This window comes from Panthera pardus, unplaced genomic scaffold (genome assembly GCF_024362965.1).
Source record: "Panthera pardus isolate Hobbes unplaced genomic scaffold, ASM2436296v1 HiC_scaffold_2, whole genome shotgun sequence".
Lineage (NCBI taxonomy): Eukaryota > Metazoa > Chordata > Mammalia > Carnivora > Felidae > Panthera > Panthera pardus.
The window spans coordinates 82,180,746-82,200,199 of NW_026526765.1; the positions used below are offsets into that span (position 1 = coordinate 82,180,746).

At 36.8% G+C, this 19,454-nt stretch overlaps 1 protein-coding gene across 11 annotated transcripts in view; it reads left to right on the forward strand.

The window, feature by feature from the left end:
* MCTP1 (multiple C2 and transmembrane domain containing 1) overlaps window positions 1–19,454 on the forward strand; it is a 530,890-nt gene that overhangs the window by 348,862 nt on the left and 162,574 nt on the right. For all 11 annotated transcript variants that reach the window (XM_019428810.2, XM_019428809.2, XM_019428806.2 and 8 more), the window contains 2 exons: window positions 1,874–2,060; window positions 6,776–6,869. In XM_019428810.2, coding sequence (XP_019284355.1) covers window positions 1,874–2,060; window positions 6,776–6,869 — 281 coding nt within the window. The remainder of the gene's footprint in view (window positions 1–1,873; window positions 2,061–6,775; window positions 6,870–19,454) is intronic.

Consider the following 19,454-nt stretch of genomic DNA (forward strand, 5'->3'; position numbering starts at 1 on the left):
TGTCTTTCACCATTCCATTTTTCTCCTCAATTTGTTCCAGGTGTCATTGACAAGAACTTAATTCCAGTTAAAATTATATTAGACAAGGAATTTGGTATGTGTTTTCCAGTCTTCAGAGTTTAAGGAGAGAGCATGAAAGTATTTTGAAATGCATGTTATATTTGCAGAAACAATGAGGTTATTTGATATATGTTCTCACTTTAGGAAGATGTTTTCCAGACTTGGTACAGACTCTGATTTCCTGCTCTCAACAGTTAGCATTTACACACACGGACTTTCTGTCACTGACCAGGGCGTTTCCTTTTTTTTTTGTTTCTGTACTCCCCTTCCTCTCAGATGTTTCTAGTCCCAGCTACCTCTCTTGTCATTTTTGATTGGCACAAATAAAAGGAAAATGTGACACTTTGGTTCAGTTTCTAAATTTATGCATACTAAAGAGATGTTTGAAACCACCTATAAGTGTTAAGACCCTATTTCTAGAAAATTTAATTTAAAAGCAAAACAATAGACAATAAATCAAGTAAAGAATAAGAAAGAGCAGGGTGCCTGGGTGGCTCAGTTGGTTCAGTGTCCGACTCTTGATTTCCACTCAGGTCATGATCCCTGGGTCTTGGAATCCAGCCCCTCAGCAGGCTCTGTGCTGCAGGTGGAGCCTGCTTAAGATTCTCTCTCTCTCCATCTGCCCCTGTACCCAGCTAATTCTCTCTCTCAAAGAAAAAAAAAAAAAAAAAAACAGAAGAAGGAGCAAACATTTAATCTGTCCCTGATGGCTGACTCCCCTGTTTATGATGTTACCACATTTATTCTTATAATAGGCTATTCCCTGTTATAAATTCCTTCTGTTCATATCTGCCCCCTCTTTCTCAGTTGATTGGCTTTGTGAGCACCTCAGTATCTTTCTCTTCCAAATCAGTTGACATTTTTATGAAAATAGTGTTTAGCTCTGAGCAAGTAGGTTATAATGCATGGGCTGCCATGGGGATGCCTGGGTGGCTTAGTCAGTTAAGTGTCCAACTCTTGGTTTCTGCTCAGGTCCTGATCTTACCATTTGTGGGTTCGAGCCCTATATTGGGCTCCACGCTGGCAGTGCAGGGACTGCTTGGGATTCTCTCTCTCCCCCTCTCCCTGCCCCTCCCTCGATCTCTGAATGAATAAATAAATAAACAAACAAACAAATAAAGCATGGGCTGCCATGTTATGAAACCTGTATTAGAACAACTCTGTTATATAACCCTTGAGCTATAATATTTTTGGAGAATTTGTTTTTATTTAGATTTATGCATGGTGTTCTATGAATAACTGGCATGGTTTTAAAAATGAAAAACTTATGGCATCATAGTACATATTTTATTCATTGCTTAATAACATTTATGAATGAAGGAAGAATACCCATTGTTTTAAAACCTGCACAAGAATTCAGATTCTTGGTGGTTTGCTTCTTCTAAGACAGCTCGTATTAATCTTTCCGTAGGCAAAGCCCCACTAAACTAGTCTGTCTAGGGATTGAAAGTCCTACCAATTTATGAATACGGTCACCATGGGTAGCAATAGAATCATATAAGTATGTTTTTTTTGTATCTTACAGGAAATAAGAAATTAGACACTAAAAATAATCAGGGTCTGAATTTTGTGAAGAAAGTGTGTTGACATGAAAGACGTATTCCTCCAGTGGCCCAAATAGTATTTCTGTTGATTTATTTTTCACATAGCTCTGAGCAGCCTGCCCTTTCACTGTTTGATGTGACAGAAAGAAAGAAGAAAGAAAGAAAGAAAGAAAGAAAGAAAGAAAGAAAGAAAGAAAAGAAAGAAAAAGAAAGAGAAGAAAAGGAAAGGGAAAAAAAGCCACTTGCTAATTCAAAACATTTGTTCCTAGGTGCCAGGTCGACCTGTCGGCTCTCAGTAGGGAACAGACACACAAGTTGGAGCTGCAGCTGGAAGAGGGTGAGGGACACCTGGTGCTGCTGGTCACCCTGACAGCTTCGGCCACAGTCAGTATCTCTGACCTCTCCGTCAACTCCCTGGAGGACCAGAAAGAACGGGAGGAAATATTAAGGAGATATGTACGTATGTAACCCTCCTCCTTCAGGATTATGTGTGACTAGTTGAGGTTGTAAATAATTCACTTGGAGTGACAGAAGTACATCTGCAAAGCTGTCTGACAGATGAATCAGCACAAACAGAAAGCTGGGCAAGTGCAAATGCCATACTTATTACCCTGATGTCTAGACACCCCGTCTACTCTCGAGTCTCTTCCAAAGCAAGTTCTAGATCCTGAGCATCTCCTCAGTGATTTTGTCACGCAGCACAATTATCATGCAAGGAAACTTCTCATAAAGGAAAGTTAGGTGTACACAACATTACTTTAAAATTAATCCATTGACTCTTTGTAATTGCCATTAAGAATTCTTGGTCTTTCCAAGTTTGAAATGGAATTACTGGAACCTACATTAATTAGTAGCTTGGTAACAAGAAGATATTCCAGAAATTTTATGTCAACTGCTTAGAAAAGCCTCACTTCGTTCCTTTATTTTATTTTCATTGAATGTGAAATGTAATTAAAAGGAAGCCTCCCTACCTTTTGACCAAATGTAGACAGTGATTGGGTGGGATAGCGAGTCACTATAGTAAGTACCCTTCTCAAATTTTACCAAACCAAAATATTCGTATCCGAATCTACCTATTTCCCAGCATCCTCGCATTGTGCATTTTCCACCATGTAGTTTTCTCGAATCAACAGAGAGGGGAGCTCTTACTCCACCATTCTCTCTCATTGGAGACTTGAAAAAGTGAATGCCTGGGTACCCGTGAAGCCGGGGGGGAAAAAAGCTTTTCCACTTAAAATTACAAAGCTTGTATTGTACAATGCTGCCAGGTGTTTAGAAGGCTCCTCTGGACACTCAGCCATGAAACCAAGCTCTGACTAACAAAGAACCGCTTAATTTTTTTTTTTTTTAGATTCTAAAATATTCCTATTTGCTGACTGACATCCTTCCAATAACTGAATTTAATAAAGATGTACCTTATCAGGCTGTGCAGATAACATGAAGTGCTGGTACTAATGCTCTACAATATTCTTCAAACAGATTAGCAGGATGTGCGCTTCAGCAAATTTATTCTGGCTATCTCCACTGAATCAGCTGTCTGCTAATGCTTGTACAACTCATCCACCAATGGTGTTATCATAAACAGTTTAATAGAGGTGACTCAGCCAGGCTACAGAGTATATATTTTTAAACCACCTAAGAGCCCAACGTATTGTTGGGCATCTTCTAATATGTAATTGCAATTATGAAAATTATTTCACATTTTGGTACCCACAAAAACATATTCTCCTGTTACCAGAAGTGAGCCTCATGAATTGAAACAATTTTAAAGGAATTAATTGGTATATTAATATAAAGATTCTAGGTATTATGATACTGTACTTTATGGATGAATATTTGATACTATCCCGTATATTAGAATGATACTGCGGGCTCAGAAATTAGAAATAATCCAACTATCATTGATCCTTTTTTTTTTTCTTTTTTGTTGGATGGGCTTCCTTAAATCAGCCATTTCCATTCAGAATTTGAATATTTGTTTCCACACTTTCTTTCAAATGTTAGTTATTTTTTCAATAAAATACAAAACATTATATGGATGCCCCCAGCTAATTCTCAGGTTATATGCTGCTCAATGTATTAAAAAGTGAACCATATTTAAATGCATCTTTTTTTTTTTAGCCCTGAATTTCAAGCATAGGCCTGTATTTCCCTCTAGAGACGTAGCTGCTAAGACGCTCCTGTAGGTGGTAAAGCACATGTGTTATAATTGCTCATAGCCATACAAGGACAGAGACCTGTAGTTTCTGGTTTCAGCGTGTTTCCTTTTTATCGCACAGGTTATGAGATGATGAAATGCTGTATCATGTCTGAAACATCACTTGTTTTGAAGAAACCTAAAAAAAGAGGTTATTTGGAGACTTATTTGTATGTTTTCCTGAGAGAACATGTGTATTTTTTAAGTTTTAGGTTAAACTTAAGAATTTGATTTGGCAATGGCCATAGTAAGGAAAGTAAACGAATTGCCCCTGAAAAGGCTCTCCATTTCTGTCCTTCAGCTGCTCATTGTAAAGCATTGAAGCCCCACAAATTAAACAGACATTACTGTGGGAACCATTATTTGATCACCTCATTCTGAAAAGATGGCTAATTCCATCTTTCTTTTTTTTTTTTTTTTTCTTTTAGGGGGAGGAAAGCAGGGAAGGTCAATAGGGGGCGGGTAGTAATGGGTAGTAGACCAAGAGCGATTGTATGACCTTTTCAGAACGGGTATGCGGAACCCTTGCTCCCCCTTGTCACAGTTTAAAAACCAGAGGAGCTAGTTTAGAGAAGAAGTTGTTAGCATTCCATTTTTATTATGACATTTCACAGTCATCTGATTTAATGTCCCTTGACCGGATTGTCCACCGTGAGACGATGGGCTTGAAATGTTATTTAGAGCATTGATAAAAGGTGAGCGGTTCTAAGATGACAGCGAGTCATAAGGCTGGTGGTGTGACATTAATTTTCTCCATAACAGAGATGGAATAAGACGTCACGGTGACAAGCTGTCAATCAGCTCTGGCCCCTCAGAGCATCTCTATGCCATAGGATGGGGTATTGCCTCTCCCGTAATAGAGCTGAACTGAGATGCTCTCCCTGACAGCTGCTGCAGCCATAGAGAAAATATATTATACAGCCTTTCATTAAAAAAATAAAGAGGACTCCTCTCCAGAGCATTTCAATCTTTTCCCATCTATTGAGGGCTGAAAGGATTCACAGCAAATCATAGATTCCTCTGCTATGGAAATTTCGGGCTTCAGAAGCCATCCAGGTTTTGAGGCCTTCTAAAATAACCATAAATAACAAGGCAGGAATATGTCTTGATGAAGCATTACTGAAAGGTGTATTTATAAACTGATATATTTAAGTTTTTTGCTTTTTTTTTTTTGAATTCTTATTATAATCGATATGTCACTGGCCTAAACAGTTGAAGTTGGCAATAAATTACTGAGTGTCAGCTGACTGGAGGAAATAAAACGTTCAGACAATAATTACTACCCCAAATGAGAAGCAGAACATCAGAGCTGAAGTGTCAGAAGCTATACGTCTGGGCAGTGAGGTTACTAGTATTGAACAGTTCTCAGCCTGAAGACTGAAGGTATTTGTTTTAGACACAGTGAAACTTGGTGGAAATTACTCTTGAAAATTAAAGGACAGGAACCCTTTGATAAAACTCTTCTCTGTTATTAGGATAGGAGACTTACCTGGGGTATAATAATCCATAAGCTCGTAAGCTCTGAGATAAGGGCAGGCTTCTCAAACCTGGTGTTACCACATTAGGAAGACAACAAACTCTGAGTTGTAACACCACTGTGTAAAGTTCCCACTGTTAAACCCTTAACTTACACTTAATTTAAATGGAGAGACAAGTGCATTTTTACTGAACGCTGTCCTTTGGGTAGTTCAAATAGATTTTTGGTGATAAGCAACTGTTTAAAAACAATAAAAGACTAAGCGCTAATCCTGTGCTCAACACCCTTAAAAGTTAGGCTCCGAGATTACACATATATCTGCATTGCCTCCTCTCAATATACCAAGGTCATGGCTTCAGTAAACACTGATTAGTCATACAGGACTGATAAAGTTAATATTTCAGTAAGCTTCTGCTTGTCAGTATTCTCACATTCTTAATACAAGGATGGGAATGTTCTTTGGTAACAGTTTGATGACTTTGTTAGGTTATGCTCCCTGGTCTTATAGCACTTTAAGGATTATGATACAGAAGACTTTGATTTACTGAGAAGAAATGCTGGTCTTGTCATGAGAAAAATGCTAGGAAGTGCAAATAAACGCATTTCGATGTTCTGTGTCAATACTTACTCCTCAAGTATTTGTGACCATTAATTAGGGTTCTGAATTATTGCACTGGTAGCCCTCTTCTAATGCCTTCAGGTATTATACTTCCCAAAGCACTACCATTATTAATTTATGAAATTAAATACGTTTTATTCTTTGGATCTGATTCACCTGTTGAAATTTCTCTACTTCTACTCATACTACAATGGCAAATAAAATTACAAACCTAAGAAAAATTATTCGTCACTTTTGATCTTATTTTCAGTGATCAATTTGACTTATTTTAGAAGATTATATATGATATTTCTCCTAACAGGCTTATAGAACTGTGTCAAACTTTTGAATTAAATATTACAAAATGGCACTTCATTAATTTAACCCTCATGCTGTTTCCAAAACTCACAAGAAGAAAATAACTGAAAAAAAAATTATGTTAACTTGCTTAATTCTAAAGGCTGCAGTGTGTTACATAACCAACAATTTAAGACTCAGTATTAACAATCATTAGTCTCCAAACCATCATACCCGTAGATGAAAGATTTCTTGGAGTCCTTAAGTAAAGGAAATTGAAGGAAGGAACTATACATACACTCTTCTATATTTTATTGTTGATCATGTACTGATAATTATTTATGGGGAAGGCATGTGGTATTTTTTATTCTTTCAAAAAGTCTTGTAGAGCAATAATTACCTATGTAGATACATATGTGTGCCTATGTGTATGCACTCATTAATGATGGTGGACGATACTCTGTACTGAAGAAACACAAATACCCCTTTGAATCACTTAAGTAGCATCCTGAGATCAATCATAAAACTTAGTGTTTTCTCAGCACACTCTTTGAGACCCGCTAGGACCTCTCTTTCCTAATATCGATGTTGGGGTCTTTCAGAGCCCATTGCGAATATTTCACAACCTGAAAGATGTGGGATTTCTCCAGGTGAAAGTGATCAGAGCAGAAGGGTTAATGGTCGCCGACGTCACAGGTAAGAAATGAGGCAATTCTCCTAGTGCCTATATTTATTTATATATGTACATATATATAAATATATATATCAAGCAGCATGCAGGGTTCACACCATTTAATGACTAAACTCATTTCACCTGACTGGATCATCAAAGTAAATAATATAAATACAAAGTTTCAGGTTTGATCTTATAGGATTTGCCAACCACCCAGTTTTTATAGTGTCCCTGCTTTTTGAAAAAGTGTAATGTATTAAAAAATAAACAATAAATGACTTTTGAATCATTGCCTTCTCCACAGTTTGCCAGACATTAGTGGGAATATTTCTTCCAGGTTTCATCATTTCAGCACCTTGGAGTAATGCTACATCTCCTTCTCTCAGGCAGAATCACTCTTTTTGTTGTTCAAATTCCTTAGCACATCCCAGAGATAATTCTGGATCTACACTAAGCGTCTACCTTGTTCCACTTTTTTTAACAAAGAAATGAGCCTGTAAAAACACTGAAGTCTTATTTCTTGAAGCTTCCTAATTTAGATACTGCTGTTCCTGTGATATATTAATAATTGACTAATGATTATTATTTCATCAATTTCCAGAATTAAATTGTTGTTTTAAATTTGCAATTATGTGATCATTCATTTACTCTTGAATTTCATAGGTTTTGGGGAATATTATTCCATTCCTCAAGTTGTCTGTCTCAAGATTTGTTATCCATCTTGAACAATTTTTGTGTAAATTTTGCTATTCCTGAAAGAAAGCATCCTCTTAATAAGTTGTAGAAATGTGCTTACCATTGTGAATGTTCAGCAAGTTGATCCTAATAAGGTAGCAGACTTACCTGAAGGGGAGAAATGCTCTTTTCCTACCATCTAAGAGCTTGTAAATCCATTACATGATTGTTGGTACCCTTCTTTAATTCATCAAATCTAAACAGAACAGAATCAAAACCAAATTAAAAGATCATATGCCTTAAAACTAAAATAGCAGATGCCTGCTCCAAAATGGCAATATTTTTAAAATTTTAATATTTGCATAGTGTCGAGTGACTTTATTGTGTGATAAAAATAAAAATGTTGAGAGTTTACAGTTTCTTTAAACAGGTGATTATCCACTCATTTGTAACCAAGAAGATAATAACAACTGTCAAATATTCTTTCAAGACAGGTGTACTTGAAAATAGTGGGAGAGAGAGTAATTTGTAATCTTTTTGCAAGTATGCCCACTTGGTTCCTCCTACTAAACAATTAGTGAATGCTAAATTTATTCATTTTCTTTTTTATTTATGATGTGGTTATATTCAAATTAATCTGGACATAATGTATTTCATTTTCTTTTCTTTTTTCATGTTGCATTTATTATTAGAACCAGCAGTCAACAGTGAATGATTGCTCTTTTTTTGTTCACTTTGGACGTTAACTTAAAGACTGGAATAGGAACTCAGTATTGCTTTTACACTACAGAGGTTACACCTAACCTCTGATTCCCAGCAGCAGATAAATTCAGGAATTCGTGGCAGTGACATTCACCATCATGGGAGACACCTTCAATTTTCCTCAGGATTTTCTGTATGGCAGGGGAGCCCCCAGTGTTGAGCTGAAAACCTCTGAAGACAGGGAGAAATGCCTAAAATAATCAGTATCTCAGTGGGCACCTAAGTGCTAAGAATTATTACTGAACATTTATAGGGGGCACACTAATTTCTTATAAAAAATATTCCAGTCTCATTTACTTCAAAAGCTTAGACACCTGCCCATTACACAAGTTGAATGTAATTATTTAAGTTTGCTTCTCTTGGAGAGAAGCTGTCATTGCTTTTAAAACTCCATGAATATGCAAACTATGTTAACCCACTTGGCCTATACGCCACTATGGAAGTTAAAGTACATGTTCTTTCAAAGCTGTAAAAAATAGATATATTTCTTTCCTAATGGTTCTATGTAAATTAATGTGAATAACAATAGCCTTTTCCCTAGGGATTCAGTGAGACATAATTTTGATCTGGTAAAATGAACTTTAATTTGGGGAATACTAAATAACAGATTCTCCATTATTTTCCCTCCAGTTTTAGGATATAAATCTAATGATTCCTCATTCCACACTGACCTTATAATCTAATGTGCTCTGAATTGAACAAGAGAGATGTTGAACTATTCAGGGGCAAGAGGATAATTCAGTCTTTGACCTTGCTCACTCTTGGACCTTTTGTGGTCTTTATGACATTTGTGATCGTGGCAGAAACTGAGGACCACATATTTAAGTGAGAAAGGTCGGAATATACTACCAACTTTAAAAATAATCTTTACTTCTGGAAAGGATAAATACTCATGGGTAAACTGATCCTCCCTGGTCTTTGCCATTAAATCTGGAGCACAAATACGCTCTTTGTATACTTGCTTTTTTACTTGTTCAGAGAAGAACTTGAAAAATCTGCTGTACATCCTAGTGATAATCACAGTCAGGCTCTACAAGATATTCAGCAACGATTTGGAAAACAGACATTGAGTCAATGATGCTGTCTTCAGATCCTCAAATTAGCATCCATTTAGGAGTGTTGTGGATGGAGAGGGGAGATTTTAAATCACTGATCGCTCTCTGAGCTCAACAAAGAGTATTTTCTGACCTGGTATAAATGAGGCTATTATTATAAGATACTTAGTTGGCATCAGAACACTTTTTTCTGGCAAGTCTAACAAGACAAACGTATATTTGACCAACTTGGCTCTACTTTTAAAATATGTTTAACGATCAGAATGTAAAGTCAAACTTCCATAGTTCAAGCAAAAAAAAATTCAAATTACAGTATTCCATCATTTAACATGGGCCCGGGGGGGAAAAAGAGATTCCATAATCTTTTAAGTAGCCATCAATCTTACTGCAGTTACAAAGAATTTTTTCCTTTCAAAATGTAAAATTTTTCTTTTGTTACAACACATTCATTGAGTAACATTGTGATACTGTATTAACTCTGTGTGAATAAAGAGCAATTGAGACTCTCTTTGAATGAGTGAGTACAAAGCACAAATTACTTTTTAATGAAACCCTCAATTCTTTCCCTTTCCACAAAAAGCCTATAGCCTTGTTCAGCTGAACACTCCTACAGTAGGGTCACTTCAGTTAAGCCCCTAATAAACTGTTGATAGTTGAGGGTAGTTTTTTCTTCAGTCTCAATAGCCCAGTGTTGGACAGTGCACTTCAAATCATTAAGGTTAATACAGATTTAAAAAAGAGATTAACTCTGGTGGTTAAGGCCTCAATTTACAACTCCCACACATACACATGCATTGAGCAAGGCACAAGAGTGGATTGAAATTTCAGTCAAATTGTGGGCAGCCTTTCACAGCCTGAGAAAGTGGCACTCTGGTTTTCAAAGTTGATCAGCTAAATTCTTCGTGAGGGAAAAAGTTTGATTAAGTGAAAAATACTTTGCAGTACAACTTACTTACCTTTCAACTAAACAGTGAAAAGGTGAATGTCTTTCTGTACCATCAAAGCAAAACCTAGACACTGGCCCTGCGTTCACTGGGGAAAATTCTGCTGCTAAATCAAGTATTCCTTAAAACTGGACAGTTTGTGAGGGGGGAAAGACCTCCAGCCGGGGCAGGGGGGTGGGATTTTTTTTAAGGTGGTGGGAAACAGTTCGTGTTGGAGTTTGTCTTTCCTAGCTTCTAATTACCCTCTTCGTTGGATGGGGCCTAATTTCTGCTTTCAACAGAACATTTAAAGTCTTCTATATCGAGTGAGGCTTTCTTCACAGAGTATTTAGACCTGGCCTATTGGTTCTTTCAAGTTCTAAGAGAAGAAAGAGAAAAGGGTTCTTCTCTTCAGCCCCTCCCCTGCATTTTCTCCTGGGTTGTTTTTTTGAGTTCCGAGGAAGAGGTCACAGCCTCCCCAGGGATACCAGCCACTCAGGTTCGGAAACAGTGATATGGGGGAACTGCGAAACCCTTTCAACAGATGCCCTACCTTTTCACTGTATTAAAAGGAACACTAATATAAAACTTCTCCACCCCAGGTGAATTGATCTCTCAAATTAATGCACCATCTCTTTCAGGAAACAATAGAGGGAGAGGGAGAGAAAAAAGGAAGAGAGGGAGAGGATTTTACAATTAACATAATCTGTCACTGAAACAATCCCATCAAATGAGCATATCTTTTTCTAAAACAAGGCTACACATAAAGACCTATGACTCACCAGCCCCATAGTCTGGAAACCTACCAGTTATTAAGGGAGATGTTTACTACCCTTTTATTTGCATAGACTTTTCCCATGTTTTTCTTTAGGAAAACTGTCTTCATTGTTGAAAAATATTTAAGTAACAAAACAGCAGAAAAAGACATGCTACAGTTTTTTTTATCAGCTTCCGTGAGAGTCTTATTATCTTAAGAAATAACAGTTAGCAGCTCAGATTCATTAGCAGAGCTAAATTTAAGCCCCATTTGACAGGCTGCCTAGAAAACATTTTGTTTTGCTGTCTGTGGGCTTTAATTAAGATGTGTTCAATTTCAGTCCTCTTCAGTCTAGCGCCACCACCCCCCCCCCCCCCCCCCAACCTTGCTGTGTCACAGACCGGCGATCAGACACTTTTAGATGGTCCGGCCCATGACTTTGACCTTCTGCGCAGTCCGGCGTTCCCTGGGGAACCGTTCAACTCATGAGGTCTGATTTCACACTTCCAGGATGCCTCAGCTCTCTTAACAATGACAGGGAGACAAAGCCCTTTAGAGCAGGCCGCATGGGGACTTGTTTAAATTGGAAACCAGAGAGGAGTCAAGGAACAAGGTTATGGGCTACAGAATAGTGCTTTTAATAAAGAGCTCACAGCTCTGGCTCAGCTCAAAGAGGTCTACCTCTGTACAATTAATTGAGCCATTTATCTGGAGCATCTTAGGCCTCTACTTTCTCACAGAATTGCGTGGTAAATATCAGCTAAGAAGCAAATGAGATATGCATGAAATGAATTTTAACACTTTGATTACTGTGCTTCCAGTCTTCATTAAAAGTAAATTTATTTGTATTTCTGACCTCATTATCAGTAGGCTGCCTGCATTTTTATTGGTTCCTGTGATTTCCAGCTTGAGTATGTCATGAAGGTATATTTTATATAGAGATTTGGATTTATTATTCTTGGTATTTTCCCTGAACATTATGGGTCTATTCAGAGAAAGAAAATGAAAAGGTAGTTGTACAGAAAAAGGCGAGTCTGTTCTTTCAAAGTTTTATATACAGTTGGAGAAATGCCAAGCACATATATATAACGTAGATAAGATATTGTCCTTTTAAAAAAAATTAACTTTTTGTGGGTTACCCAAGCAAATTGCATAAGATATATTCAGTTGTTGCTTGAGTGGACCTCAGAATACAAGAGTTCTACTGGAAGAAGTGGGTATATGTCTTCTTTTATAGAACTATAGCAGTTTGAATGTTTAATAGCATGTGCCTTTAATTATATCATCATATTTATTAATGTTGATGGTATCTGATAAATGCAGCCTTAGATTTTATGATCATTACTTAAAACCTGTTAGGAAGATGAGAAAATAGATCTCCTTTAAATGCTACATAGCTCCTTTGACAGTATCATATAGCTTATGGAGGAAGTCCTTCCTATTTGTGAATTAGCAAGGGTGAAATCATTTACCAAATAAAAGTGGCTTATGTATGGATGTCATTCTTAATTTTTTTTAACTTATGCCATCTTTAAATCTTAAAATTATATTGATTGCTTGAAACAAAAATACCTAGGTTTTACACAAAATGTTTTGAAAATTTCCCAAGCAAAGTATGCTTTATTTCCATTATATAACCTAATGAGGTCCCTATTTGCTTTTTAAGAATTAAGCTTATAGAAGATTATTAAGCAGATAGTAGAGTTTGAAAAGAAACGTCATCCAATTTATAATGCATCAAAAATACCCAACACCTGACAATCTTATCATTATAATACGCCTAGTTTAGAAAATGACATTACATACATAACATGTTAAATGTCCTAACACTATAGAAATATCTTCCTTAAGGATGAAATTAAACAAAAGAAGGCATCACAAGAAGAAAAAGCAAATCATTGCTTTTCATTCTTTTTTTTCCCCCTTTCATTCATTTATGTCAACATAGCTTACATAGAAATAAAAGGTGTTTCCTTTTAGTGCTTGCATTTTTACAAAACTAAATCATATTCTAATTTTAGAAATGCAAAAGTGTTTTTCTAAAGCCAAACAGTTAATATTAAATATTTGTGAGAAGAGGAATCAAAATGATAATGTAACACAAGGGCTAGTGAGGCTGAGTCTGAACTAGTGTTTTACAAGGAATTGCAGAACTCATGTGTGATTCATATGCAGGTCACATGGTCAGAAGATACTGCTCTGGAAGAATAGGTGGGATGACAAAAGAGATTAATAATTGGGTTTGATATGCTCTAGAGGTGAAGGACTATGGGCTGAGAAAGTGGTGGTCCCACTATCAATGGGAAATGAGGGGAAAAGAAATGCTATAAAGTAATTAATTGTGTTCTGTGGAAGTAAGATTACAAAATGATCCTTTGAGGAAAGAAATAGATAATTGGTGATCTGGCTTGGATGGCTAGCTTCCATTCGGTGCTTGAAGAAATGCTTTCAGATGCTAGAATCATTGTTTAAAATTAAACGTTTTTTTTAAATTTTTTTGTTATGACATAGTTGTGTAAATAAGAAATACATTTCCTGGGATGACGGACTAGGAGACTGGTGCAAACAGAGAAGATCTGGATTTAACTAGATTTTTGGGGAAAAAAATCTTACCATAGGAATATTTGGGCTATATGATAGTAAAGTTAGGTGCATAAATGATTGAATGGCCACACCCAAAAAGTGATTGTTATAAAGGATTGATGTCAATGGGTGTGCCAAATGGAGGAATACAGGGCTCCGTTCTTGGTCTAACATGTTCAACCTATTTACTAGTGACTTTGATGAGGCAATTGAGGGCTTCCTTATCAAACTTGCTGAGAGGGATAGTTAACTATATACTATATGCACATGTTATATGTTTATACTATATGTATATATTATATATTTAGATTTTAAATATTTACATAATATGATGGTACTTACACATAATATAAACATGCATATTCATATATTCATATATATGTGTAATAATTTAGTTCAAAATAATAGGGTTAGTTCAACAAGGCGAGCATTAAAGAGTATAATTAAAAAGACTTACTGGGATACAAAACGGTGATGTCCTGCACTAACAGTAGAAAATATAGAAAAAAATTTAGGGTTTGAATTGAGGTTAAGCTCTGTGAGTGTGAATAATACATATATAAATTTTGTTACATTGTTTCACAGTATACAAATTGGTTATGTTGAATCAAAGGGGAATGTCCAGAATACCTATGGACTCCTCAAGACACACTGGGGTATGAATTCAGCGTTAGAAGCTATTCTTTAAACAAAGACAGTGACAAAGCAGAATTTATTCTTGATGGAGATATCTGGTGTTTTAAAATCAAGTCAGTTGAGAATAGCTCCAGGGAAATGATCATAATAATAATAAAAATAGTGGCAACTTACATTAATGGAGCCCTTAACACATGTCATACACTACCCTCAGCTTGGAAAAAGGGTTATCACAATCTCACAACAACCTAATTAGTTGCTGTTGTTATGCCCACTTTACAAATTAGAAAACTGAGATGTGGAGGGGTTAATTAAGCAAGTGTCCACATTGGCATGTGGAGAAGACAGTGTGACAATTAATTATGCTACTTCTGCTTGCAGTCTGCAGCAGCAAAATGTGCTCCACACGCTCTCAGTTAACTGAATACTAATATAAAATCTTAGGCAAGTACATCTGATTGGGTTGGCCAAACACACATCTGCAACCCTAGCTGCAAGGGAGTCTAAAAATGTGATTTTGGCCTTTACAGCCTGTCTCGTTTAGGAAGAGACACCAAAAGTTAGAATAGATGCTCAGCAAGCCATCCACATTAATAGTGCAGGAGGGTGGGTAATGATCAGATACTTGAAGTGACAGTTGCTATACCCTCCCTTTGCACCCATTATTTCATTTTAACTTAAAAATGACCACAGAGGGCAAATCATAAAATAGGCAAATGTGACCGAGACGTAATTTTGTGTGCACTGTAAAGAAGCACTTCCCCAAAATTATAATTGCCAAATATACATATCAGAATAGTCCTGTGGAGGTAGTGATTGCCCCATCGCTGAAACCAGAGCCTATCGGATTGCCTGGTTGTAGAGAGGATTCAAGTCCCTGGTGAGCTATTCGAACTTGGCCTCTGAGGCATTTTTCCCAGCCCTCAGAATCAGAGATCCTGTAATAGGTACTAAGATGAGTAACAGACTCTTGAATGAGTAGATATTTTGTATAAAAGAAATAAAAAGACAAAGATATGATTTTAAAGACAAAGGCTTGATAGATGACAGTTTTCAGTTTTATTGCCTAGTATTTATTTATTTATTTATTTATTGCCTAATATTTATATATTTAATCACCCAGTAGAGTACTTCGTTTTTTCAGTCTAAAGAATTTTATTCTACTGCAAAGTATCTTACCAGCTAACGAATTTACTTATAAGGAAGATTATCTGGAACCTGACACTTTTCTATGGGGAGTCTAATTAAATATATAATTACTGTAGGTCCTAAAGTATCTATAGGAACTTACCAAAACAAAAGAGCTTCTAATATTAACACTTATATCTTTGGACAAAGAACTTTTGTGTTTCCAATCTTGTAACCAGTCACTTGCATAGAGTTTCTATATTAAATATTAATTGAAATAAAATTTTTAAATGTTTTAACCACAATTTATGTAAACGCTCAAAAGCTGAGACATAATTTTTTCATAGCCTCCTCTCATTTTATAGATCCCATAGTCTCTCTTTTCTTTCTTTTCCAGTTTCTTATCTGTCTCATTTTATTTCTTGTTCTTCTGTCTTAAATTTCAAGCTTCCCAGCACATACCAAGATGGTTCAATTTTGGGACTCAAGCATGCATCTTGTTACACATAATACTATAAATATTCTTTTGCATCTAATTCTAGATCCCAAGGGAAATAAATTCGTATTTACATTGTGCTCTCCATTGCTCTTTGTCATGGTTCTCAAAGTGTGTGTGGCCCAGGAGCTTCCAGGAATCCCTAAGACTTTTCAGAGATCTTTAAAGTCAAAACTATTTCCATAATAATACTAAGATGTCATTGTCTTTTTCACTCTTTCTCTCATGAGTGGACAATGAACTTTTTCAAAGGTTATATTTTTGACTGCTCTGATGTTAACATGTCATAGATTTATTGTATCATTTTCAAATGAATGATAGTTGTACATGCTCTCATTTTTAATGTCTAAAATGGTGAACTGATAGATATGATTTATATAGAGAAAAGTTTTTTGATGTCCTCAAAAAAAATTTTTTTAATGTTTTATTTAATTTTGAGAGAGCATGAGCAGGAGAGAGGCAGAGAGAGAGGGACAGAGGATCCAAAGCGGGGTCTGCACTGACAGCAGAGGGCCTGACATGGGGTGCAGGCCCACAAACTGTGAGATCATGATGTGAGCCAAAGTTGGCCACTTAACCCACTGAGCCACTCAGTGTCCCTCCTTCAAAAATTTTTAAGAGTACCTGTGACACCTGGGTGGCTCAGTAGGTTAAGGATCTGACTTTAGCTCAGGTCATGATCTCTCGGTTTGTGAGTTCAAGCCCCACATCTGGCCTGTGCTGACCGCTTGGAGCCTGCTTTGGATTCTGTGTCTCCCTCTCTCTCTGCCCCTCCCCGTTTACTCTCTCTTTCTCTCTCTCTCTGAAAAATAAACAAACATTAAAAAATAAAAAAAAAATTTTAAGGGTACCTAAAGACCAAAATGTTTAAGAACTGTTGCTGTAGGGCAGTGATTCTCGTTTAGAGGAGGGCAGTATTGCCCCCTTGAGCATTTTAGAGCTTTATGGGAGAATGGAATTGCCACAGTGGTTAGGGAGCACTGCTAGTATTTGGTGGGAGTAGGTTGCGGATGTTAAATATCCTACAAAGTATTAGACGATTTTAAGTAGTGAAAATTGTCCTATGTGCCGCATGATTACATATAGACATTGACATAGGTTTTAAGTCTGTTTCATGATTATCTGAGCCTAGATTACATTCTGAAATACATATTATTTACGCAAGTCTTACAAATGGCTGCCATTTTATACTGCAAACACCAAAGACCTTAGGATTGCCTCCACAGCCCTTCATGATCTGGTTACCCATTACTTCCCTGACATGTTCTACAATTTTTCCCACCATCAGGGTGCTGCCACCATCAGGGTGCTTGAGCACACCAAGCCTTTGCTCTAGCTCTTGCCTCTGCCTGGGACCTTTATCTCCAGGTAGCCATTTGACTACTCCATCACTTTCTTCAGTTCATTGCTCACATCTCGCCTCCTCAATGAGGACTACTCCAACCACACTAATTAAATTTATAAACTGTGCCCCTTCTCGGCATTCTTCAAATCCTTTTTCCTGCTCTATTTTGTTCTATTTACATTAACATGTATCACTCTCTAACATAAAATATACTTGTTAATTGTGTTCAGTATTTAGTCTCTTTTTCCTCCCTCCCCACCACAAACAGACTCCAAGAGAGCAGGGACCTTTCCTTTTTTTGTTTGTACGTTCTGGCATATAGTAGGCCCTCAATAAATATTTGTTGAATAAAAAAAAAAAAAAAACATGGTTTTATTATAAACAACTTTCTATTTAGTGCTCCTTTATCATGGCATTAATACATTATATGAAATCTTGAAATCATGATTGGGTCAGTTTAATTTCAAAGTAGTAAGGAAGGCATTACAAAATCTTCAATATGAAAAAAGATGCACTACATCTAATGGGCTGAGAGCCACAATTGTAGGGGGCTGGTTTTCCTGACACAAGGAAACCTGCGTCATGACTTCGTGAGGAAAGAGAAGTCCAATTATCATTACTCGGTCCCAGAATCAGACCCATTGGGAACCTAGTGAGGAGTTCAGTTAATGTATTTCTACCAATCATACGTTTAAACTATGTTTAGGTCAGTTGATGAAAAAAGCAAAGGTCAAACCCCCATCTCCAGTGATAAGGGAGGGATTGCAAGATATATCCGACATACATTGTTTTTTTGTTTTGCTGGACCCTGTGCAATTCCCTCATGTATGTAGAACATTGTTATATGTTATGATTGAAATTCCAGTTTGTGGAAAGGACAGAGGGCAACCATGATTATAAGTTTTTTAAAAAGATTAAAGTATAGCCATTTCAAACTGTGACACCTGAGGAAATTAAACCAAGGAGCTTAATTTGTGCAAGGTAGGCCCCAAATAAAAGGCCCCAATGGATATGAATTGCTTTCCATGCTATTGAAAGCCTTCTGTGTTTTCAGAGACAGGGCAACAAAGAGGTGGTCACTGCGTAGCCCCCCTACACACACATTTCTATAACACATCACATCCAGCAAACTGTGCTGCTTGTCAGCAGCAAAATGACCCTGGACAAAGCCCACCACTGATGGATCAGGATTAACTTTCTATTCTGGGAGCAAGAATATCTCTCAGTATCTTTTGAGTGACTTCAATGCTCAAACCAGTAGTTTGCACAAACTGAAGTCGTCCACTTGCCCACATAACAGGTAACAAGCAAGCAGGGGTGGTGCAGACTTTCCCACAGTTCTTTATAAATATGTCAGTGTTGTGACCTCAAAGAGCAAGAGCTAAGAGTGAGAGAGAATTAGCCAGTTACTGCATCCTATTTATTCCTCAGTGCTGTTTTGAAGATTTCCAGAAAAGATGCCCACTGGAGACAATTCTGACATCTGTTTTTACTGTGGTGGGAATGGCTTTTCACCAGAAGAACTTAGGTATTAGAGCATATGCTTTAAAATTTGTTATAGATTTATTTTTGAGTTAAGATAGAAGAACCTCCAATTCTCATTCCCGCGGGAGATTTTTTTCCCCCTATAAAAATCCATAGGGGAAAAAAATAGCCCCTCGTATTTAACTAGATTATGGACAAATGCATTAGTCCTAGCCCAGTATTTTTAAGTATCTACTTTATAGTCATTACATAACATGTTTTTAAGTTTTTGTGTTGTAGAGACCCTATCAAAAGGATAATGAAATAAATTTAAGCTAAACATTGCTTGTCATAAATTGTTAAAGTCTTTTTTTTTAGGTAATTGTCCTTCTAAAATTGTTGGTGATAGAGATGCGTCATCACCATAGATCACCAGGGTCAGCTCATCCACTGAGGAAGTCTTCGCCTCCTCAGCCCTTCCTGTTCTAGAGTTAGAGAATGATATGCTTCTTTCTCATTGCTTCCATTGCACCCTTCACTTACCTTTATTACAGCACTTGCAATCCTGCATTATAATTGTGTATTTACATGCCTATCATGCCCACTAAATTGTGCGTGCCTTGAGTGCTGGACTATGTCTTAATCATACTTATAATTCTGAGGTGAGAAGAGCAGGCATTCAATAAGTAATGAGTGCTTCAAAAGGTATTCCTATTTCTCTCTAGAAGATTGTCAACATGGAAAATTGCAATGTTCTCAAGCAAGGCTAAGACTCTCTGTTAGC